The sequence below is a fragment of the Aquarana catesbeiana genome, linkage group LG08 (assembly GCF_042186555.1).
Source record: "Aquarana catesbeiana isolate 2022-GZ linkage group LG08, ASM4218655v1, whole genome shotgun sequence".
Taxonomy (NCBI): Eukaryota; Metazoa; Chordata; class Amphibia; order Anura; family Ranidae; genus Aquarana; species Aquarana catesbeiana.
In genome coordinates, this window is record NC_133331.1 from 84,572,039 (window position 1) to 84,596,557 (window position 24,519).

Genomic DNA, 24,519 nt, shown 5'->3' on the forward strand with positions numbered 1-24,519 from the left:
AAGGTAGATCGCTGTTCTGTCACTACAGGGGACATGGGTCTTGTGTCTCTACTAAGCAGGAGCACTGATCTCTGCTTTCTCCTAGTACAAACATCTCCCCCACAGTTAGTAAGCACAACCTAGATAAACATTTAACCCTTTGAGCGCCCCGTTAACCCCTTCCTTGCCAGTGTCATTAGTACAGGGACAGTGCATATTTTTAGCACTGATCACTTTATTAGTGTCACTGGTCCCTAAGAAGTGTAATTTTCCCGATTGTCCGCCGTAATATCGCAGTCCCGCTATAAGGAGCTGATCGCCGCCATTACTAGAAAAATTAAATCAAAATATCACATAGTTTGTAGACACTAAACCTTTTGCGCAAACCAATCAATATACGCTTCTTTTTTTACCAAAAACATGTAGCAGAATACAAATTGGCCTAAATTTATGAAGAAATTCGATTTTTTACATTTTTTTTATTGGATATGTTTTATAGCAGAAATTAAAAAACATTTTTTTTTTTTTGCAAAATTTTCTGTCTTTTTGTTTATAGCGCAAAAAAATAAAAACTGCAGAGGTGATCAAATACCACCAAAACAAATCTCTATTTGTGGGAAAAAAAGGACATACATTGTATTTGGGTACAACGTCGCACGACCGCGCAATTGTCAGTTAAACTAATGCAGTGATGTATCACCGGGTCATGAAGGGGGTAAATCTTCCGGAGCAGAAGCGGTTAAGTTGATGGGCCGTGTGTGTACATAAACGTGGAAAAAATCTAATTTCTCCTGTAAGCAGAGTACGGTTGTGTGTAGCTCCTGTATGGTTCATCTGGCGTCATTGCACATCTGGCTCAGGAATTCCTCCTCCAGCCCACAATGATACAGTGGGGCCCTGGTACACTCCCTACACATACACAGCTGACCTTGATCTATTAACGTTCTGCTTACCTTGCCACATTGCTGGATTTGTCTTTAACTCCTAGTGCCCGAGAGTTCAAGAAATGTACAGGATGGCACTTCTGAAAAAATTCCTAAAGAATGAAATGTATACATAGTAAACAACATGGACATCACAGGAGATATCTATGCATGGAGATTACACAGAAATTATACTCTTCTGTTCAATCAATAGTAGATAAATGTGTTAGAACAGTATGACTGTCTGTACCAGGCTGTTACTTAGCCTAGGTTCACACTGTGAATCGCATATGAATTGCACAGGAATCACACTGCATTCCTGTAGAAATTTTCATGCTATTTAGTGCGGTGCGATTTGAGCCCATTCATTTTGAATGGGCTTAAATCGCACCGTATCCACACCAAAGTTGCAATGCAACTGGATCTCGTCGTCATTTTGTACCATATGATGAGTGTGCGTCCTGCGTTTGGGGCGTCGTTAACACTGCACTAACACCCGCTGCAGGTTGCAAGGGCAGTTTGATTTGAATGTGGTGTAGGAAATGCTCACGGATCGCAGGTTTCCTGCATAGCATTCTAGTGTGAACCAAGGCTTAAAGTGGTTGTAAAGGCAGAAGGTTTTTTTAATCTTAATACATTCTATGCACGAAGATAAAAAGCCTTCTGTGTGTAGCAGCCCCCCTTAGCCCCTCCCATACTTACCTGAGGGCCATCTAGATCCAGCGATGTTGCAGGAGTGTCTTACCCGGGACTGCCCTCCTCATTAGCTGAGACAGCAGAGTGGCGCCATTGGCTCCCGCTGCTGGCGCCATTGGCTCCCGCTGCTGTCAATTAAAATCAGTCAGCCAACCAGGAGAGAAAGGGGGTGGGGCCAGGTCATAGCTCCATGTCTGAATGGACACATAGAGCAGCGGCTCGGCTCAGGAACCCCCTTAGCAAGATGCTTGCTGTGGGGGGCACTTAGCAGGAGGGAGGAGCCAGGAGCATCGAAGAGGGACCCAAGGAGGATCTGGGCTGCTCTGTGCAACAGAGGAGGTAAGTATAACATATTTGTTATTTTTAACTAAAAAAAAAAAAAATTTGACTTTACAATCACTGTGCATATGCTGATCAAAATTCAGCCAGTTCAAAAGGGGCAGGTTGAATATCTATCAGTGTGTGGGCTCCCTCAATCGACAGTAGTTGATTTCTTAATCGGTTTATGTCAGAACATTTTCAGATGATCAGCGGCTGCAGCCTATCTGTTGCAGGCACTAATTAGTGTATTGTGGTGGGTGCCACGGTCAGAAAACAATATTTTTTTCATCATTCAGCCTGGTGGCTGAACAAATAAAAAAAGTAACCATGTATTCCCAAGTCTTAAGGTGGCCATAGAAGTATCAAAATTTGTCCAGTATAGCAGGGACCAGCTGAATTTTGATCCACGTGTGGTCACTACAGTTAAACAGAAGTTGATCTATTGATTGACTTTTGTTCAACAGCCCTGTTGGATAAAAGCCGTTTGATCAGCTGCTGCAGAGCTGATCAATGTTTTCTGATAGTGGAGACATGTCCCCCCCCGCTGTCAGAATACAACAGCGTGGCAGGGAGGATTCCCCCAATGCAAAGTTTATTTATTTAGCCTGCTGGCTGAAAAAAAAAAACAAAAAAAAAACGAACCATCTATGGCCAGCTTTAGGGTCCTCTCACACAGGTGGTCCGATCAGGTCCACCTGTCAGCTTTTCAGGCGGACCTGTTTGGACCCTCCATTCACCCCTATGGAGCAGCGGATGTCAGCGGTGACATGTCCGCCAACACCCGCTGCTATCTGATCCGATCCTGTCCTGTCTGTGAAACCCAGACAGATGGCGTCCCTATTTCCCATTCGTCTAGAGGATCGGATAAGATCGGGTGAAAACGGATAGGCGGTCCATTTTCACCCGATTTCCCCATAGAGGAGAGCAGGACTCTGTCTATCTCCACTCTGCACAGTGAGTGGAGACAGACCTGTCATCCTCCTGCTCAGCGGGGATCAGCAGAGCGATCCCCCACTGAGCAAAGCAGAGTCCCCTGAGTGGACCGCCCATGTGAAAGGACCCTACAGTGAAGGGGCTGCAAGCCAGGTATATTACATTCATGCTGGTGATCACGGGCTTATGTCAGTGATTATATGAGAAATCTGTTGCTAAGTTAAAAAAATGTGCCTTCCTACACCATTACCAAGAAGCAGAGAAGTACAGACATCACAGTACCTTAGCATTCGGTAGTTACGGCACATCTGAACCCAGGAACCAAAATGTAATATAGTGCAGCTTACTAGCCCTGAGATGTGGAGGCTGCATTTGTTTTCCTTTTTTCAGGCTAAGAACATGTACAGCAAGTACAGAACATACCTGCTGACCCTGCCAGAAATGCAATGTCCTTGTCGCTTCCTGTGAATAAACTACAAATTCCCCTTCCCCCTGTGTATTAAAAATGGAGAGGAAGAGGGGTTTGTGGTCCAAATCAGGAGAGCAACATAGGGTGACAGCAATGGGTTCCTCCATAGATACAGCGAGAAAGAGCTGTCCCCCCAGGACAGATAGTTTGTATTTCAGGTGAGCAGAGGTAAAAATAAAAATAATAAATATAGCCTTCAAATAGAAAATTAATGCTGCCACTTAAGGACTGATAAGCGTCAAGAATAAGAAATTTTTGTTTATGGGTTTGTGACATTTCCCACCATTCTAATAACCCTGGGTGCACTGGAAGATTATGGATTGTTTTTTTTGGGTGGGTGGGCACTAGGGGAGGAATGGATAGAGGAGGATTTCAGCTAATTGAAGAGGCATCAGCACAAGGGACACATCCTACTGCCTGTAAGTTATGTTCTTTATGCTGATACTTGTGGGGTTTTTTTTTTTTGGCTGAACTTAGGCTTAAAGCTAGAAAGCATTCTACTTATGGCTTTGTCATAGCTTTTAGTCGCTATGACATTTAAAACAAACACAAAAAATATTGTCCAATCTGCACTGGATAGCTATGTACATGTATGTATGTATATCCAGTGCAGATTGGACAATATTTGGACAACTATATACGAAGATTTCTGCCTGCAATTAAAAAGTCACTGTGTTGTATTGGCAATTTTCACATCCATCATTGAAGGAATAGCACTGGAAGTGGTAATATGGCAGAAAAAGTAATACATTTAAACTGTTGCATACTAGCATCAGATGTGATGGTAAGTTTATAAAAAGGTTGTTTGATCATGCACGGTTCTTTCTCTGTTCACCTGTATTATTTATGTGCCTTGGTGTACATTGACTGACTATGAAGGTCTTGTTCATTGCTTGTATGATCGCTCTTTGATGACTATGGCCAGTATAAGAGATAGTCTTTGGCTCCCTCTAGTGTCACTGAATATTATTAAAAAATAAATACAAATCATTGCTGTACTGTTCATTTGTGGTGAAGGTCTGTCCTTACTGCTTGTTCTTACCATCCACAGTACTTTTCTATTTTTTGTGTTTGTTATAAATGTCATAGCGACTAAAAGCTATGACAAAGCCATAATTAGAATGCTTTCTGCAGTTGAGGATAATATTAAAGCTTTCCTGTTACAACGTGTAGTCTAGGACAACAGGGACACCTACAGGCACACAAATGATGTACACTTTGACTTTTTCACATTAGAAATTCCAGGCAAACTAATAGGGGTAAGGGTACATGCACACGGTCATAATGAAATGACTGATCGTCTTGCTGGCGGAAAGATCCTACATAAAAACGTACACATTTTTTGGTGGCCATGTGCATGGGCCCTAAGGGTGTAAATTCCATGTCATGACGCAATAAAGAATGTTGTCTTGTTCCTCAGCAACTAATGCAACATATTATATTATTTATGAAAATTACAATTCGTACAACGTGAACTTCTTACCAGATCAAAGGAAGATTAAAATATCCAGGTTATCAGTCACTATCCCCAAACATCCACCTGGCCATCTAGTGGTGGAACAGTCAAAGGAACTGAAAACTTGTAACCAGTAAGTTACATTTCAGTGCAATACTATGTAGTTCCAGGGCCTCCACATATCTTCAGCTTCTCTGCAAAGCACCCCAGTACTCCAAAAATCAGTTCCCACAATGAAATATCAACTACAACTAGGAACTAACAGATTTCTCTGGTCCTATTCTACCCGGTCACTGGCTACCGGTCCATCACAGTGATGGGAAGCATCAGTAGCCAATAGGAAGGCATTAATTGGAGGAAAAAAGCACTTACTTCCAAACTGAAGATTTCAGGGCTCCCTCTAAGAAGAATATACCTGCGGGGACCTAGAGAAACCAGCTTTTGCACTGCAGTGCCAAAGTTGTTAAAGTTGAGCTTCGGGGAAGTAAAAGTCTTCCCCTAGCTGTGGGACTGCCCCTGCACGGCAAGGGTTAAATTCTTGTGTATATCTAGGGTACCAGATAAAAATCAGTTTAACTTACCTGATCCTTCATTCCCTCAGGCTTCCCCTGTGCTACTAAACCGGTCTTCATAGCAGTTCTCCTCTAGGCTCCAGCAGTCATAGGTCTTCCAAAGTGATCAATTACAGTACAGAGCCCATAGCCCTGCACTGGATGTGAGGACGCTGAAGGGCAGTTCACTGCCAGAGCATAGAGAAGAAGAGGAGAGCACCGGCTGTTGGGGATGTGGGCGATCAAGTAAAGCTGCTTTTCCCAGTTCCCCAGACATAAATGAACATTTAACCCTTGCAATGTGGGTGCAGCCCCACTGCAAGGGAGACCTTTTACTTTCCCTGGAGAAGGGCTTTAAAGTATGTTGGCTACAAGCTTATTATAAATACAAGGTCTGTAACTACCTGAATAGTGGTAAGTATATTTGTGGGCTACTTGCTGACTTTCAGCTGATAAAAAAATTAAATTCAGTGTTGTCTTCAGCCTATAGGAAGCTTTGCATTTCAATGCAAATAATTGAATGAATCCAAGTGCAAGCACTTTGGATCTTTAGTGTGGCCTGAATGCATTATCTGTATAAATCAAATATAGACTGCCAAAAAAAGATTGTGAGAAAATTATGAAAAAAAAAACCCAATGAGTATGACATCAGAATAAGCCCTATGGTAGGCAATAACCAGTCTATAGAATGTCCAAGCCAATGGAGAAAAAACACTTGTGACAGCTGCAGTACCTCACTATAATAGGAACCTGGGTAGTCCTACTGTAATGCCAACAAAAGAAAAGAAGAGAGGGCGCCAGCATCAAGTGAAGATTTATTGAAAATTAAAAAAAAAAAAAAAACAAAAACACACATACTGTAATTGCGTTCACTGTGATTATTATTTATTTATTTCAGGTACTTATATAGCGCCGTCAATTTACGCAGCGCTTTTACATATACATTGTTCATTCACATCAGTCCCTACCCTCAAGGAGCTTACAATCTAAGGTCCCTAACTCACATTCATACATACTAGGGACAATTTAGACAGGATCCAATTAACCTACCAGCATGTCTTTGGAGTGTGGGAGGAAACCGGAGTACCCGGAGGAAACCCACGCAGGCACAGGGAGAACATGCAAACTCCAGGCAGGTAGTGTCGTGGTTGGGATTGGAACCAGCGTAGTGGTGGTGTAGTGGGTAGCACTCTCGCCTAGCAGATCACTCACAGTGGTGTAGTGGGTAGCATTCTCGCCTAGCAGATTACTGCTAGGCAAGAGTGCTACCCACTACACCACTGTGCCAAGGCATACCAGGTAGTGTGCATCCAGTAAGCAGATCTCAGGGAATAATTTACTAGATGCACACTACCTTGTTTTATTAATCACAGGGAGTGCAATTACACAAGTGTTTTTTTTTTCCAACTATCAATAAATCTACACATGGATGCTGGTGCCTTCTCATATCTTTTGCTTGAAAAAAAATTGCTGAAATAAAATACTTGGCTGCTATAGAGAATGGTGCAGCATTGCATGTAACCTCTTATTACATAATACCGTCATAAAGTATTCATACAGTCTATTTTAGATTTTCAATCCATACCGACCTCTTGAAGAAAAGTGAGTTGAGTTGAGATCTGCTGTACACTGCACTCGTGTATAGAGTATGGCCCAGCCTCTTCTCCCTTCACATAATAGGTGGACAGATCGTCTACGTAGCCAGGGTAACATGGCCGAGGTAAAGCTGCTGATATTGTATACTGCTTATCCCTGTGATGGCTTATATGGAGTCCATTACCTCTAGAGAGTTTCCAGTTAAAGCTCTGCAACAGACAATTCAGGTATATGTTAATTTTCTCATTACTACAATAATGTATCCCAATGATGGCGATCAGACTTTGATACAAAATGTTGCACCTCCCCCCGACACTCCACTTCTTCCACAAGCAGCTGATATAAAATGAGTACACCGAATACCTAGGCTGTTAATAAAGATTTTGTATTCCAATAAACATCATGTATATACTAAATAATGACAGTGTTTCATTGATCCCCTGTAAACATACCTGTTAGGTCAGTTGATTAAAACAAGACAGTAAGTGACTTTTTAAATCTGAAGTTTAGCTTAAAAAAATTCCCTATGGTTTTAGTCACATTGCTTATGTATGTCCTATGCTATGCAGGCAGCTGGATCCTGAAGAAATCTCTGCTGGGATGCTGGTCCTCTTCCTGTCTCTGAACTTCCAGCACTGCAATGGTTAACAGCTTTGGGTTTTCAGGCAGTACAGATGACCTGACAGGGACACGCCTCCTCCTTCCTCCTCCACTGATTACACTGCTTGTAACTTGATCTGTGAATGGTGGAAAGTCTGATCAGTCACAGGATTCTCTTCCCCATTCAAAGATCGTGTTACAAGCAGTGTAATCCATGATAGAACTTTTATGAATGGAGGAGGGGGTGTGTCTCCGTTGGATCATCTGTACTACTGTTTTGCCTAAAGACTCAAAGCTGTTAACCATTGCAGCGCTGGAAGTTCAGAGACAGGAAGAGGACCAGCATCCCTGCAATGGAGATCTCTCCAGTATTCATCTGCCTGCACAATATGCAAAATCCTTCATTACAGGTAAGTAATGCGAATAAAGTTATAGGATTATTATTTTTTTACCCAAACTTCAGCTTAAAAAGGACCTTGTTGTAGCAATCAAAAACTAAATATAATACTCAATTTTAACTTAATATAATTAGGTATTGGCTAGTGTCACAGTCTGCTCTACATATATCTTGGATTCTCTGAGAAGGGGATTCTGTAGTTGCCATATTGGAGAAGCCTGACATTGCATTAAAAGTGACTTCATTCTCCTTCCTTCACAACCTCTGAAATCACAGAGACCTCACATAGTGTACACACAGAATTCACTGCAGCCAGGTCCTTGGGAGACAAAGATTTCTGACATTGCATAACCAGCGTACCATGAACTCTTAGCTGGTTAAAGAGGAACTGCAGTCTGCTCACATAATTTGTAATAAACACATCTTTGCCATTTGGAAGATTTCTCTCCAACCACTTTGCATATTATTTCTTATATACTGTGATTCTGTACTTGCCAAATATGCTGCAGAAATCTCCCTCCACTGAGTCTGGCTGCAGCCATTTTAACTGTGAGCAGCTGAAGCTGCTGCCTGTTTACTTCCTGGATTTACACAGACACACACCTCCAGCTCTGTAGCTCTCATTGGCCCTCTTATGACTCACCCCTTCTCTTCCTGGCAAACTCTCATGAGAGAGAGAGAGAGAGAGAGAGAGAGAGAGCTGTTCATGATGTCATAAGCCTAGGCTAATGACCAGACAAGAAACAGGAAGTGGGTTGTAAAAAAAAATGTTTTACTATCCAAAGTTAAAACAACAAGGGCAGAAGATTTAATAGATGGAAAGTTGAAAAAATGACTGAAGTTCCCTTTTAAAAAATTGGAATAGAGGTTTTCCAATGTGCAATGTTGTTTTTATAAAACTAGTGGGATTAAAGAAGATGGTCAGTTAGGATGCAAACCGTAAACAGGGACATTCTATAAGCTGGCTCACAGGAGGACAAAAGTAATTGTACTCCTGTGGCCCACAAGAGAAATATGGCCATATTTCTCTTTTAACCATTTCACTACCCGCCCATAGTCATATGACGTCTGCAGATGGGATCTCCCATCCTGGGTGGGCGTCATATGACGTCCTCAGCTTTCCAGCGGTATAGGGGGCGCGCGCGCCACGTCACCGAGAAGCCAATGCGCGTGCCCGGCGGCCGCGATGTCTGCCGGGCACCCGCAATCCGATCACTCATGACAGAGCAGAAACGTGGATCTGTGTGTAAACACACAGATCCACGTCCTATCAGGGGAGAGGAGACAGATCGTGTGTTCCTAGTATATAGGAACACTGATCGGTCCCCTTCCCTAGTCAGTACCATCCCCCCCCAGTTAGAATCACTCCCTAGGTAACACATTTAACCCCTTGATCGCCCCCTAGTGTTAACTCCTTCCCTGCCAGTGACATTTATACAGTAATCAGTGCATATTTATAGCACTGATAACTGTATAAATGTTAATGGTCCCAAAATAGTGTCAAAAGTGTCCGATCTGTCCACCGCAATGTCACAGTCACGATAAAAATTGCAGATCACCGCCATTACTAGTAAAAAAAAAAAATAATACTAAAAATGCCATAAATCAATAACCTATTTTGTAGGCGCTATAACTGTTGCGCAAACCAATCAATATACGCTTATTGCGATTTTTTTTACCAAAAATATGTATAAGAATACATATCGGCCTAAACTAAGAAAAAAAAAAAAAAGAAATATTTATTATAGCAAATAGTAAAAAATATTGTGTTTCTTTCAAAATTGTCTCTTCTTTTGTTTATAGCACATAAAATAAAAACCGCAGAGGTGATCAAATACCACAAAAGGAAAGCTACATTTGTAGGGAGAAAAATGATAAAAATTTAATTTGGGTACAGTGTTGCATGACCGCGCAATTGTCATTCAAGACGTTACAGCGCTGAAAACTGAAAATTGGCTTGGGCAGGAAGGGGGTGAGAATGCCCAGTATTGAAGTTGTTAAGCTAAACCATGTCACAGGTTTAGCATAGGGGAACTCAAGTGGCCTGCACAGAGCCCTGACCTCAGGCCTATTAAACATTTTTCAGTTGCACAGGCATGCTGAATGTGAGCCAGGTCTTCTCATCCAGCATCTGCACCTGACCTCAAAAAAAGTTCTTTTTGGCTGAATGGAACACATTACCGCAGACACATTCCAACATTTTGTGGAAAACCTTCCAGAAGAAGGAAGGCTGTTACTGCTGCAAAAGCAGAAGGGTGGTGGTGCAAATCCATACTAACACCCATAGTTTTGGAACAGGAGGTCCAACGAGCTCAAATAGGTGTGATGATAAATTTCCACAAATTCCTGGCTGCATACTGTAGTGTAAGTTACATATCTAAAAATGTATTAGTACATAGGAGGCATCGAATGCTTTTAACTTTATACTTTACTTTGTGAGATCAAACTAGTTGGTAAAGTTTAAAAAAAAAAAAACGAAAAAAACAAAAAACAAAAAACGACTAAATAGTATTGTAATAGATCAGTGTCAGACTTCCCGCACTGAGGCGAGACTCTTGGTATCTGAAATTGAATTTAATATGCATCATGCATCATCACCTTTTCTGATACTATGAATCTTAGTCAAACCAACTGCTCTTGGCTGTCAGCCATTTTTGGATACAATTCGTTATATGATCTGCACATCGATGAGATTATTTACTACAAATCCGTGCTGTGTAGGGAAATTCCTCCCCAGGATGGAAACATTACCACCAGTCTCCAACATCTGCATGTATATATGTAGATTTGTTCCAGATGCTAAAAGTTGTTTTCCAGTAACTAGACCATAAAGGGAATGCAGAGTCCCCAATTTTTTTTCAAAAAAGTGTAAAATGCTTTAGTTTGAAGAAATTAGGTCCCTTTCACACTGCTTTCTTACATTGCTAAAAAGGCAAGAAAAACACAATAAAAATGTTTCCCTCTAAATCCTATGAGAGGCTTCTCACCACTGTGCTGTGCGTCTTGAAAAGTCCCGTTTGCTGCATCTTCAATGAGTTTTGCAAAAACGCACCAAAAATGCAGCTCCCCATTAAAATGAATAGAAAATGTGTTAAAAGCACATCAAAAATACAACGCGGTTGCATTTTTGGTGTGTTTTAGAGTCACCACCATGTTTCACAGGTGCATGTTGGGACTCAAGCAACCAGAAAACACACCGGAAAAGCATCAAAAACGCATATGCAGGGAGGGGAAGCCCAGAGTTGGGCTTAAGTCATTGTAAAACCTCAGATATGAAATATGAACAAAGCAATTCCTCTATAGTGTGTACTTGTCTCAATTAAGAGCAATAAGTGTTTGTTCCTTTGTATTAGCATGAATTGAATTCTGACAAGTTTTCCAAAGACCAAGAGAAAAAAGGTGACAGGGTAGGGATCTTCAGCTGATTGACAGCCTCGGGTCTGTTCCGGTTTGCTGTGTGAAGGGATGTGTGTCCCATCCCTCCAAATGAGCTCTCCACACTGAGCTCTACAGATTGAAACTTCAGCTCTCTGCCCCCTTTTTTCTGACAGCTCAGACAAGCTTTATAAATGCTGAACTTTGAAGGGATGTAGAGTGTAGAAGGCTGCAGATAAAGAGGTACAACATATGTAGAAGGATGTGTTTCATCTCTGTGTATCACTTAAGGCCAGTTACTTTACTGGGTATATGTAAAGGTTTACAACCACTTAATTAAAGATAAATTCCACCTTATGAGCCTACGAAGCACCACACCCATTATCAGTAGATCATAGGTGCAAAGCAAAAGCCAGCTGACTCTTGCTCTAACTCCATGCCTATACAGAATTTCGTTTACCTAAGAAATGTTCATCTCTGTGTTTCCCGCAGCACATTCTAGTGTGAACCGAGGGTTAAAGTAAACAATGTAACAAATACTCAAAATGTGCACTCAGTGAAAATAAACATACAGCGCATTCGGAAAGTATTCCCAGCACTTTCCACATTTTGTTATGTTACAGCCTTATTCCAAAATGGATTAAATTCATTATTTTCCTCAAAATTCTACAAACAATACCCCATAATGATAACGTGAAAGTAATTTGTTTAAAATCTTTGCACATTTATTAAAAATAAAAAATGAAAAAAAATCACATGTACATAAGTATTCAAAGCCTTTGCTCAATACTTTGTTGAAATACCTTTGGCACCAATTACAGCCTCAAGTCTTTTTGAGTATGATGCTACAAGCTTGGCACACCTATTTTTGGGCAGTTCCTCAGATTCTTCTTTGCAGGACCTTTCAAGCTCCATCAGGTTGGATGGGGAGTGTCGCTGCACAGCCTTTCAAGCTCTATCAGGTTGGATGGGGAGTGTTGTTGCACATTCATTTTCAGATCTCTCCAGAGATGTTCAATTGGGTTCAAGTCTGGGCTCTGGCTGGGCCACTCAAGAACATTCAAAGAGTTGCCCCGTAGCCACTCTTTAGTTATCTTGGCTGTGTGCTTAGGGTCGTTGTCCTGTTGGAAGATGAACATTCACCCCAGTTTGAGGTCCAGAGTGCTCTGGAGCAGGCTTTCATCAAGGATGTTTCTGTATATTACAGCATTCATCTTTCGCTCGATCCCGACTAGTCTCCCAGTTCCTGCTGCTGAAAAACATCCTCACAGTATGATGCTGCCACTACCATGCTTCACTGTAGGGATGGTATTGTCATTTGATGAGTGGTGCCTGGTTTCCTCCAGACACGACGCTTGCCATTCAGGCCAAAGAGTTCAATCACTGTTTAATCGGATCAGAGAATTTTGTTTCTCATGGTCTGAGAGTCCTTCAGGTGCCTTTTGGCAAACTCCAGACGGGCTGTCATGTGCCTTTTCCTGAGGAGTGGCTTCCATCTGGCCACTCTACCATACAGGCCTGATTGGTGGAGTGCTGCAGAGATGGTTATTCTTCTGGAAGGTTCTTCTCTCTCCACAGAGAAATGCTGGAGCTCTGTTAGAGTGACCATCGGGTTCTTGGTCACCTCCCGGACTAAGGCTCTTCTCCCCCGATCACTCAGTTTGGCTGGGTGGCCCGCTCTAGGAAAAGTCCTGGTGGCTCCAAACTTCTCCCATTTATGGATGATGGAGGCCACTGTGCTCATTGGGATCTTCAATGCTGCAGACATTTTTCTGTACCGTTCTCCAGATCTGTGCCTCAATACAATCCTGTCTCTGAGGTCTACAGACAATTCCTTGGACTTCATGGCTTGGTTTGTGCTCTGACATGCATTGTTATCTGTGGGACCCTACATAGACAGGTGTGTGCCTTTCCAAATCATGCCCAATCATCTGAATTTACCACAGGTGGACGCCAATCAAGTTGTAGAAACATCTCATGGATGATCAGTGGAAACAGGATGCACCTGAGATCAATTTTAAGTGTTGCGGCAAAAGCTGCGAATAGATATATACATGTAATTTTTTTTCCGTTTTTTTGTATTTTTAATAAATTTGCACAGATTTCAAAACAAACTTCTTTCACATTGTCATTATGTATTGTATGGTTTGTAGAATTTTACGGAAAATAGGGAATTTATTCTATTTTGGAATAAGGCTGTAACATAACAAAATGTGAAAAAGTGAAACGCTGTGAATACTTTCTGGATGCACTATACAGTATACTGTATTTTTTCTTTACACTAAAGCATAAAAAAATTACAGAAAGTAGTAGACAAAATAAGCTCCCAGGATGTTACTCCCCAACCCGCCCCCACTACATGGCTGAGCAACCTTTCAGCAAACCTGTGGATTGCCATGAGTAGTGAAGGCTCCCATTAAAGGTATGTCCTAGCACTTTATGGGACCTAAAGTCTTGTATAATTTTTATTTGAGCGGTTCTCGTTTTCACACAGGTTCGTATCACTGGCAACAGTGCCAACACAAAGCTTCTCTATGCTTTATATACTAAACAATACAAATCGGTAATACTGCCATGACTATAGAGAGCTCACTGACGCTCTAACACAAACCTTCCTGGATAGATTATCCTCAGAAAACTTGGTGCAGAGTGAATGTAACGATTTGGTGTCATCCTTTTTCTCAGAGCCAGGAGAAGAAATGGTGTATTTTTTATTAGTCAGTTCATGCAGCAATGACACTAGGTGTTCACCACGTTCATCTTTTGGAAGACTCTGAAAAGGAATTAATAAAATAGGTTATAACAATCCCTGAAAACCCTTCTCTTCAGAGAAGCCTACCCTACCCACACCTAACAACTGTATTTTCATTTTCTCCATCAGTTCACTCCCCACAGTTATTACCTTTTGTTTCCACTTGACCCTCCCTTCTAGATTGTAAGCTCTAACGAGCAGGGCCCTCTGATCCCTCCTGTATTGATTCGTATTGTGTGCTCTGTCTCCCCTTACTGTAAAGTGCTGCGTAAACTTTTGGCGCTATATAAATCCTGTATAATAATAATAATAATTATAAAGATCTGCTGTGCCGACCAGGCTTTTCCTTTTAAACAACTACTCTCATCTACTCGAGAATGCCTGTGCAATGAACGTCCCTGCAATCCCTCCTAAAACTCTCATATCACTTGTTTGATTACTTTGTTGAGAAAAATATATAGCTAACAGCAGAAGCTGGCATACTCAAATTCACCAGCAGGTGGTGCTGCACTCAAAATTACTGTTCAAGAAAAAAAACTGGATGCCGAATCTTCTTTTTTGGGTAATAGCACAAGCAGGCAAAGGATTTCACGCTTAAACAAGTTACAGCATTTTAAATAGGAATAAAGAGAGAAAAAAAAATCATTATTAGCATATCATCCAACAAGAGATACATAACAGAAAAGTAACAAGACTCTATTGCAGTGTAAAACTACAGGATTGCACAAAAGACTCAAAAGAAAATGTCATAACAAACTGACAGTGTTCCTTAAGTACAGCTTATACTCAGATGTACATGCTGCATTTAGAATCCTACACAGTAAGAATAACTGAAGAATTATCAAAGAGTAAAGTGAGTTAATGTGGTATTAAACCTAAAAGCTAACATTATATTGCAGCTTATCATTTTTCAGATGTAATGGCTGCATTTATGGTCTTTTTTAGGCTTTTTTTATTTTGTTATCATTTGGTGATCCAGCCAATAAGTCTGTTGCTTTGCAGCAGAACCAACGTGCCTGCAAATGTATCAGTTAGGAGTGTTGAGACAAACCATTTAACACTGACAGGCATTTTATGTAAATCTGCTATTCCATCTAACCCTCCCCTCTCCCCAGATTAACAATGCTGTTGTCCAAAGGTAACCCTGTGCTCTTTCATCCAGAGTGGGGACACTAATACAGGAGGTGGGTTACTGGCCAGATCACCAGGGGAAAACAGAGGGGAAAAAGCCTAAAAAAAAAAAAAAAAAAAGAAGATAACTAATGCCACAACCACATCTAATGATTGGCAAGATGCAATATATTAATTATTGGTTTTGGGTTTAATACAGCTGTAAAGAAATAGGGCCAAAGCTCTTTTGGCCCTACTTCTCTTGTGGGTCACAGAAGTCCACTTAGTTGACGTCACTCAGCCAGTCCAGACTCTGGAGAGATCCCAAATTTAATGTCTGGATCCTCCCAGATGCCTGGATTGGCAGCTGACTCAGCCTCTCAGTGCTCTGCTGAGCTCCCGCCCCTCTACAGTCCGGTGCTCCAGTGAGGGCTGGAGGGGCAGAGCAGAGAGGCTGTAATTTAGGGCAGAGTGACATTGCCTCCTGGCAGCTTACATCCCAGATATGGTTGCACATCCGAACTCCCTCACCATCTCCCGCTCCAAGGGAGTGGAGCTCCTATGTATGGGATGAGCATGTGTCCTCCCCCACATGACAGTGCTTAGTCCTCAGTGGTCAATCATTAGGCCCGAACACCATAACATGGGAAGGGACACGAACACCAAGCACACAGGCTTGCCTCTTTTCAGACTCACCCTGCAACCTTCCAGTCCACTGAGATCCAGTCACAATACAGTCCAAAAGTCAGACACAGGATGACTGTGCTGAATAGCTACCAGCAGTTAGATAAGTATGACTAGAAGCAGTCAATGTAGGTGAATCTTGATTGAGAGAGGGCAAGCTCAGAGAAAATTCCAGTTGCTTTGGACCTGGAGGGGGCTCTGTAGCAAACTTAAAGAGGAGCTCCAGTCTCCACCCCAAAAAAATTAAGGTCAGCAGCTACAAATACTGTAGTTGTACACTTTTAATATAGGACACCTACCTGTCCAGGGATCAATCGATGTCCTCACCCGAGCCGATTCTTCAATCAGCTTTTGGTCCAGGTGCCAGCATCTTAAGTAAGGGAAACGGGCAGTGAAGCCTTCCAACTTCACAACCAGTTCCCTAATGTGCATGTGCGAGCCGCGCTGCGCTTTGTGAATGGTTCCGCAGTCTTTTGGGACCTGTGATCTGACCGGAAGTGGGAGTGGGTACCTGTCAGAAGAAGGTACCCGCTCCCCCTCAAAAAGTGCCAAAACTGGCAGTGGAGGGGGGAGGAGGATGCAAACAAGCAGAACTTGCCCTTTTGGGTGAAGTTCCAATTTAAGCAGAATCAGTCTGAAAAGCATTCATGCTAAGCCCAGTGTTTGAAGGTCAATTCCAGGCTGGCTACTCAATCTTCCAGTCCAGCAGGGTCCAGTCACAATACAGTCGAAAAGCAGGCTCAGGTCAACTATGCTGGATAGCTGCAAGCTGGCAGATAAAGATATCCAGCAACAGCCAATGTGGAAGAATCTTAATTGAGGAATAAAAAGGGATTACTAGAAAAATTCAAAGTTTAGTCTTCAAAACACCAGAACTGAAAGCAGCACTTAACCCTCTCAATCATCATTGACTTTTCTTAATCCTTATGCTGCTAGCATTAGTAAATGGATAGGAAAGTATATCATATTTACTTGTTTTAAACTTTTTTTTTTACATTTCTTGTTTTTTCTTGGTTTCTATGCCTAGGCAAATGATGGCTTTCTCAGCTAAGCACACCCTCTCCTACATGCATGCCTGAGCTAAGGGCAGGTGGACTCCAGGAAGTAAATGCTATATGAATCATCTGCCCTTATTCATGATGACCACGGCCAGAAATGCTAGGGGGTGTTTCTCAAAGTGATTTCTCAACAAAATAAAGCATGGAGACATGGATGGATGGATGAGTTTGCTTTGAATAATAACTCCTTGGCGCTGGCTCCAAGCAAATATGTGGCCTCTCAGCAGGTGGGCTTGGCGCCAAGCAGCCGCAATTTGCGTGCATTAGTGCAAATAGAGCTGTGCCAAGAGAGCACTCCCTGCTGGCACAGTTACCAGCAGCTAACGGAAAGCAATCGGGAGCTATCCGATCATGTGACTGTCATGACAGCCAATCACAGTGGTCACATGAGCTTAAGCCCCGCCCCACCTCCTGGTTTTCTAAACCCCTCAAGGGGCTGGCAGGCGCCGGCTCCAAGGGGTTAAAAAAGAATTAAACAGCATTTTTGGTTTGTAGTGCTCAGATGAAGTATAGTTCCAGTTGAAAGAAAGACGTCCATCCTCCTAGGACACTACTAAGGCTGGTGCTGGTCTACAGTTTTGAGCCAGTGTCTAATCCTGTAAATTGAAGTATAACCTTAAGGTTTAAGATTTCCTGTGTCCATTAATTGAGGAGAAAGAAAAATATTTTAAATGTTTAATTTTTCAGTATTGCACATTATTAAAGTTTCCTTTATATATTCAATCCTGTAGTTTTGACACAACACTGTCTTTAGAATAAGAAAATACAGGAAAAGAAGAGTGAGCCTATAAGTGAAGATACAGTTGTGCTCATAAGTTTACATACCCTGGCAGAAATGTATGATTTCTTTGCCATTTTTTAGAGAATACGAATGATAACACAAAAACTTTTCTTTCACTCATGGTTAGTGTTTGGCTGAAGCCATTTATTATCAATCAACCGTGTTTACTCCTTTTAAATCATAATCACAACAGAAACTACCCAAATGAACCTGATGAAAAGTTTACATACCCCAGTTCTTAATACTGTGTATTGTCCCCTTTAACATCAATGACAGCTTGAAGTCTTTTGTGGTATTTGTGGATGAGGCTCTTTATCTTCTCAGATGGTAAACCTGCCCATTCCTCTTGGCAAAAAGCCTCCAGTTCCTGTAAATTATTGGGCTGTCTTGCATGAACTGCACAACTGAGATCTCCCCAGAGCGCCTCAATGATTTTGAGATCAGGAGACTGAGATGGCCACTCCAAAACCTTCACTTTATTCTGCTGTAGCCAATGACAGGTCGACTTGGCCTTGTATTTTGGATCCCAGTTCAAACCCCAACATTTCTGCATTCTTGAAGTTAGTTAATGGTGAGATTGAATAATTAAATATCTACTCTCCCGGATCTACGAATATAAACAATTGGGAGAGGCAGGCTATAAAACAACTTATTGACAACACCTCTATCACTATCAAGCCAGCGGACAAGGAAGGGAATATCGTCCTGATGGACAATACTAAATATATAGCCATGTGCAACAAAATTTTGAAAAATAAAAACTGGTATCGTAAAATTACGACCAGTATAGTGGAAAAATTGAATCAAGAATACTACCAACTAGTTACTCCCTCCCCAAGATCCATAAGGATGCTCTCAATCCCTCTGGAAGACCCATCACATCGGGTAGAGGAGCGATTAGCGAGAATGCAAGTCAACTAGTCGATGAGTACCTAAAACCACATGTCACATGTTTGCAATATTACGGGAGACATGATTAATTTCCTCCAGATTATTGATAACCTTACAATTCCAGAGAATGCTCATCTTGTGATGATAGATGTAGAAGCCCTTTACAGCTCCATTCACCATGACGAGTGATTGGCGGCGATAAAACACATTATCTACCAAAGAGGGGATGAAGACTGGGGTTACAACTAATTCATCCTATCCCTTTTGGAATGTATTCTAAACCATAACGTCTTTACTCTCAATGGTTCCCACTACTTCCAGGTGCAGGGGGTGGTGACGGGGACTTGTTGTGCCCCATCGTATGCCAACCTGTACCTGGGGGAGTGGGAACACATGTTCCTCACCGATGAGGCCTTATCGATATACACCGACCATTTTCTTTTACGGCTTAGGTTTTTGCTGTGTGGGATGGCCCCCTGGACTTGTTGTTTCAATGTCCGGAGAGAAGGAATAAAAATTATTTAAATTCAACATTTACTATGTCTTCTAGTGCAGATCGCATTTCCTTCCTTGATGTGGAGGTCTACAGAGGGAGCAATCACACCCTTTGCAGCAGTCTGTACCGCAAGGTCACCGCAGGCAACACGATACTGCACGCCTTGAGCTTTCATCCCCAGACTCTAGTGAGGTCCATCCCTTACAGTCAATATTTCAGAGTGAGACGTAACTGCACTGATGATGACATCTTTGCAGTCGAGGTGGGTAAATTGCGTGACAGATTGCTTGAGAGGGGATATTCCCATACCTCTCTCTAGAAAGCTTTCAAGCGTGCCACATCACACACCAGACATGGCCTCTGGTTTCCCGTAAGTCCCCTAATCAGGATAATCGCTTAAGAATTATCACTAAATATTGCAACCAACATGTCCAAATTAGGAAAATGGTTTCCAAATTCTGGCATGTGTTGACAACGGATCCATCTTTGGGTTGACTGATCCCAGATGTCCCTCTCTTCATGTTTAGGAGAGCCATATCCATTGCCACCAAACTAGTGAAAAGTGAATTTAAAACTGACTTAGGAACTAAACACTGTAAATATAGAGGCACTTTCATGTGTGGTTCCTCTGGCTACTTCAGGTACATGTATACCAACAAGAAACCAATCTTACCGGATGGTAGGGTTTTTCGACCCAAACACTTTGCGAACTGCAGAACATTTGGAGTGATTTATATGTTGAGATGCGACTGCGGTTGCTTTTATATCGGCAAGACTAAGCTCGAGGTTTGGAAATGGCCTTACCGACATATTAAAAGCATGCAGACCTGTAATCCCGATCTACCACTGGGTAGACATACGACTATTGCACACCAGGACAAATTCCTTTCCTCAAGGGGCTTGCCTCTGGGGAGATGGAAAAGTAGCTCTCTATCTAGTTCTACATCTAATAATTATAAATAATCTTTTCCTAATTTTTTCCTCTTCCATCTCTTCCTGGTTTTCTCTCCTCTTTTTATTTATTTTATTTTGTGTTTTTTCGTTAAAGAATCATGTGTTTTTTGCTCAATTTTGGCTGTGTTAGTTTTGATTCTATGCTGTGTATCTCGATGTACACACTGTCATATGCAGTCCTTGTCCCCCTGGCTGCAGATATATATTTGTATAATTGCTGATTTTGAGTTTGGTTACCCACTATTTTCATGACTGCTAATGTTAGTTGTGTGTGGGAAACCAATTTTTCTTTTCGGCTTTATGGAATCAGACCCGCACGCCCGGCCAAGACGCCTTTTTTGGCGATCTTGGTAGTGGCTGTCTTTGACAGGTTCCATCTGCCACCCTTCCTGTATTTCCATGGTGACCGCATCAGCGGCCTCCTGGAAACACTTCCATGTCGGTGGGACGCTTACGCGTGCGACATGAAGGCGCGGCGCAAGGACGAACCAGGGGGCCTATCAGGAATCCTGGGTATTCTCCATTCTTCAGCTGCGCACAGCTGTCACCAATCAGGTGGGCAGCGCGGCGCATATGAGCAGGTAAATTTATTTTACGGCTCTGCTCTAGTGGCTGTAGGACCATTGAGAAGACGGTCGGACATTTTCATTCAAGTTCAACACTAGTAAGTACTCTATTTCTACAGGCCTTAGCATCAGTTATAGTATAGTTATACCTTACTATTCCGGTCTATAGAGGGAACACAGGTATCCTCTTTGCCACTGCACCCATATATCGGGGGACTTTTACTATAAACATCTACCTGAAAGCAGCTACAATGTTGGCAGAGTTGCTGAAGACCTCATGTGAGTGTTTTTAAATGTGAACATGCAATTTTCATGCATATACAGCTGAAATAGATGCGAGTTGCAAAGTATATATATTCTTCTTATATCAGCATATTATCAGGTAGATGCATTGATTTATTGTTTGACTACCTGTATTTGAATTTTATAGACTACATACATCCTGCTAATCCCTGATGAAGGAGACGACAACCAGCTCTGAAACGTGTCGGGTATAGGATATTGTATCTACATTTCTTGTACACCTTCCAGTATTCATGACCATGTTCAGTGTCTATACTTGAATTCATTGTTTAATAAATTATTATTTTTATTACAATTTGCTTTTTTTTGGTAGTGCCTTTAAAGTCCCACCCCTAGGGGATTTTTCCTTTTCTGTTGGAATGTCCAAGTACATCCCATGCGCATCTTCCCGCCTGATGAATGCAATTGTTCCTCCAGTATTTTTTGATAACATACTGCACTCATCTTGTTATCAATTTTGACCAAATTTCCTGTGCCTTTGTAACTCACACATTCCCAAAACATCAGTGATTTCCGTGTTTCACAGTAGGAATGGTGTACCTTTCATTTTAGGCCTTGTTGACTCCTCTCCAAATATAGTGTTTATGGTTGTGGCCAAAAAACTAAATTTTGGTCTCATCACTCCAAATGACTTTGTGGCAGAAGGTTTGAGGCTTGTCTCTGTGCTGTTTAGCATATTGTAAGCAGGATACTTTGTGGCATTTGTGTAGTAATGGCTTTCTTCTGGTCTTGACCATGCAGACCATCTTTCTTCAAGTGCACCCTTATTGTGCATCTTGAAGCAGCCACACCACGTTTTGAGAGAGTCCTGTATTTCATCTGAAGTTATTTGTGGATTTTTCTTTGCATCCCGAACAATTTTCCTGGCAGGTGTGGCTGAAATTTTAGTTGGTCTACCTGACCGTGGTTTGTTTTCAACAGAACCCCTCATTTTCCACTTTTTGATTTGAGTTTGAACACTGCTGATTGTCATTCTCAATTCCTTGGATATCTTTTTATATCCCTTTCCTGTTTTATACAGTTCAACTACCTTTTCCCGCAGATCCTTTGACAATTCTTTTGCTTTCCCCATGACTCAGAATCCAGAAACATCAGTAGACCACTGGATGAAAGATGCAAGGGTCTGTCTGGAGTCCAGAAACTCATTGACCTTTTTATACACACACTAATTACAAGCAAACAGATCACAGGTGAGGATGGTTACCTTTAATAAAGTTCAAACCCCTTTGTGTCAACTTGTGTGCATGTTATCAGGCCAAAATCACCAGGGTATGTAAACTTTTGATCAGGTTCATTTGGGTAGTTTCTGTTGCGATTATGATTTAAAAAATGTAAACACTTTTTGATTGATAATAAATGGCTTCAGCCAAACAGTAACCATGAAAGAAAAGTTTTTGTGTTATCATTCATAAAAATGACCGAGAAATCATAAATTCTGCCAGGGTATGTAAACTTATGAGCACAACTGCGTATACATAAGCTGTAAATACAGCAAATTTGATCTTTACAGATAAATAAGCTCACCTGGGAGTTGCTCAAGTCTTCCAGCCTGTCTAGCAAGTCCGGATTTACAGAGAAGTCAATGTGCCAGCAGTCCTCAATCCATGTTTGTAACAGGATGATTGATCGATGGTAGATTTTTGCAGTCAAACAGCATGGGTCTGTGTCTTCCCTGCAAACATACAAAACAGAGTGATTGCTGTAGAACAGCAATAAAACAGGCTCAATTTACCAGTGCAACTCCATTGACAACTGGTGATATAACTGAGATCCAACTAATTACAATTACTAAGACTCAAATCAAATATCTTTAGGGTAGTGAAGGTTTATTCACAGGTGCAATAGATATTATGATTATTATGTGGCCTGTTATTTACAGGCTGCAAAATGGCATGGATTTAAAAGGTCTACGCAAAGATTTTTTAGATTTTAAATGACAAAGGGGATTGCTTTACAATAATAGTAGATGAGGTTGAAAAAAGACACAAGTCCATCAAGTCCAACCTATGTGTGTGATTATATGTCAGTATTACATCGTATATCCCTGTATGTTGTGGCCGTTCAGGTGCTTATCTAATAGTTTTTTGAAACTATGGATGCTCCCCGCTGAGACCACCACATCCTTGCCACTCCTATGCCCTGTACACACGATCGGACATTCCGACAACAAAATCCATTGGATTTTTGGGCCGTGTGTATGTCTTGCATACACACGGTTGTACAAAGTTGTCGGAAAATCCGATCGTTCTGAACGCAGTGACGTAAAACACGTACGTCTGGACTATAAACGGGGCAGTAGCCAATAGCTTTCGTCTCTTAATTTATTCTGAGCATACGTGGCACTTTGTGCGTCGGATTTGTGTACACACGATCGGAATTTAAACGATCGGATTTTGTTGTCGGAAAATTTTATATCCTGCTCTCAAACTTTGTGTGTCAGAAATTCCGCCAGTAAAAAGTCAGATGGAGCCCACACACGATCGTAATTTCCGACAACACAATCCGATCGCACTTTTTCCATCGGAAAATCCGACCGTGTATACAGGGCATTACAGTAAAGGACCCTCTACTTAGATTAAGGTTAAACCTATTTTCTTCTAATTTTAGTGAGTGGCCACGTGTCCTATTAAACTCCCTTCCACAAAAAAGTTTTATCCCTATTGTGGTGTCACCAGTACGGTATTTGTAAATTTAAATCATATCCCCTCTCAAGCGTCTCTTCTCCAGAGAGAATAAGTTCAGTGCTCGCAGACTTTCTTCATAACTAATATCCTCCAGACCCTTTATTAGCTTTGTTGCCCTTCTTTGTACTCGCTCCATTTCCAGTACATCCTTCCTGAGGACTGGTGCCCAGAACTGTACAGCATACTCCAGGTGAGGCCGGACCAGATTCTTGTAGAGTGGGAAAATTATTGCTTTATCCCTGGAATAAATCCCCTTTTTAATACATGCTAATATTCACTTTGCTTTGCTTGCAGCAGCTTGGCATTGCATGCCATTGCTGAGCCCATCATCTACTAGGAACCCCAGGTCCTTTTCCATCCTAGAGGAGTTCCCCCAGAAGTTCACCCCTTAGTGAGTAGATTGCATTCATATTTTTGCCACCCAAATGCATTATTTTACATGTTTCTACCATTAAACCTCATTTGCCATGTAGTTGCCCACCCTATTAATTTGTTCAGATCTTCTTGCAAGGTTTCCACATACTGCGGAGAAGTTATTGCCCTGCTTAGTTTAGTGTCATCCGCAAATTCAGAGATTGAACTGTTTACCCCATCCTGCAGGTCGTTTATGAACAAATTAAACAGGATTGGTCCCAGGAGAGAACCCTGGGGGACCCCACTTCCCACCCCTGACCATTCAGAGTATTTCCCATTTATCACCACCCTCTAAACTCTTCCTTGTAGCCAGTTGTTAATCCATGTACTCACCTTATGGTCCATGCCAAACGGACCTTACTTTGTACATTAAACGTTTATGGGGAACTGTGTCAAATGCTTTTGCAAAATCCAGAAACACCACGTCTACGGCCTTCCTTTATCTAGATGGCAACTCACCTCCTCATAGAAGGTTAATAGATTGGTTTGGCAAGAACGATTCTTCATGAATCCATGCTGATTACTGGATT

General features: G+C 41.7%; 1 protein-coding gene across 1 annotated transcript in view; it reads right to left on the reverse strand.

The window, feature by feature from the left end:
* The window catches only part of KNDC1 (kinase non-catalytic C-lobe domain containing 1), a 238,237-nt gene that overhangs the window by 45,706 nt on the left and 168,012 nt on the right, over nucleotides 1-24,519 (reverse strand). Inside the window, exons 22-25 of the mRNA XM_073596077.1 lie at nucleotides 22,416-22,563; nucleotides 13,908-14,069; nucleotides 6,918-7,133; nucleotides 933-1,015 (exon numbers count right to left, since the gene is read on the reverse strand). Of these exons, the coding sequence (XP_073452178.1) occupies nucleotides 933-1,015; nucleotides 6,918-7,133; nucleotides 13,908-14,069; nucleotides 22,416-22,563 (609 nt within the window). The remainder of the gene's footprint in view (nucleotides 1-932; nucleotides 1,016-6,917; nucleotides 7,134-13,907; nucleotides 14,070-22,415; nucleotides 22,564-24,519) is intronic.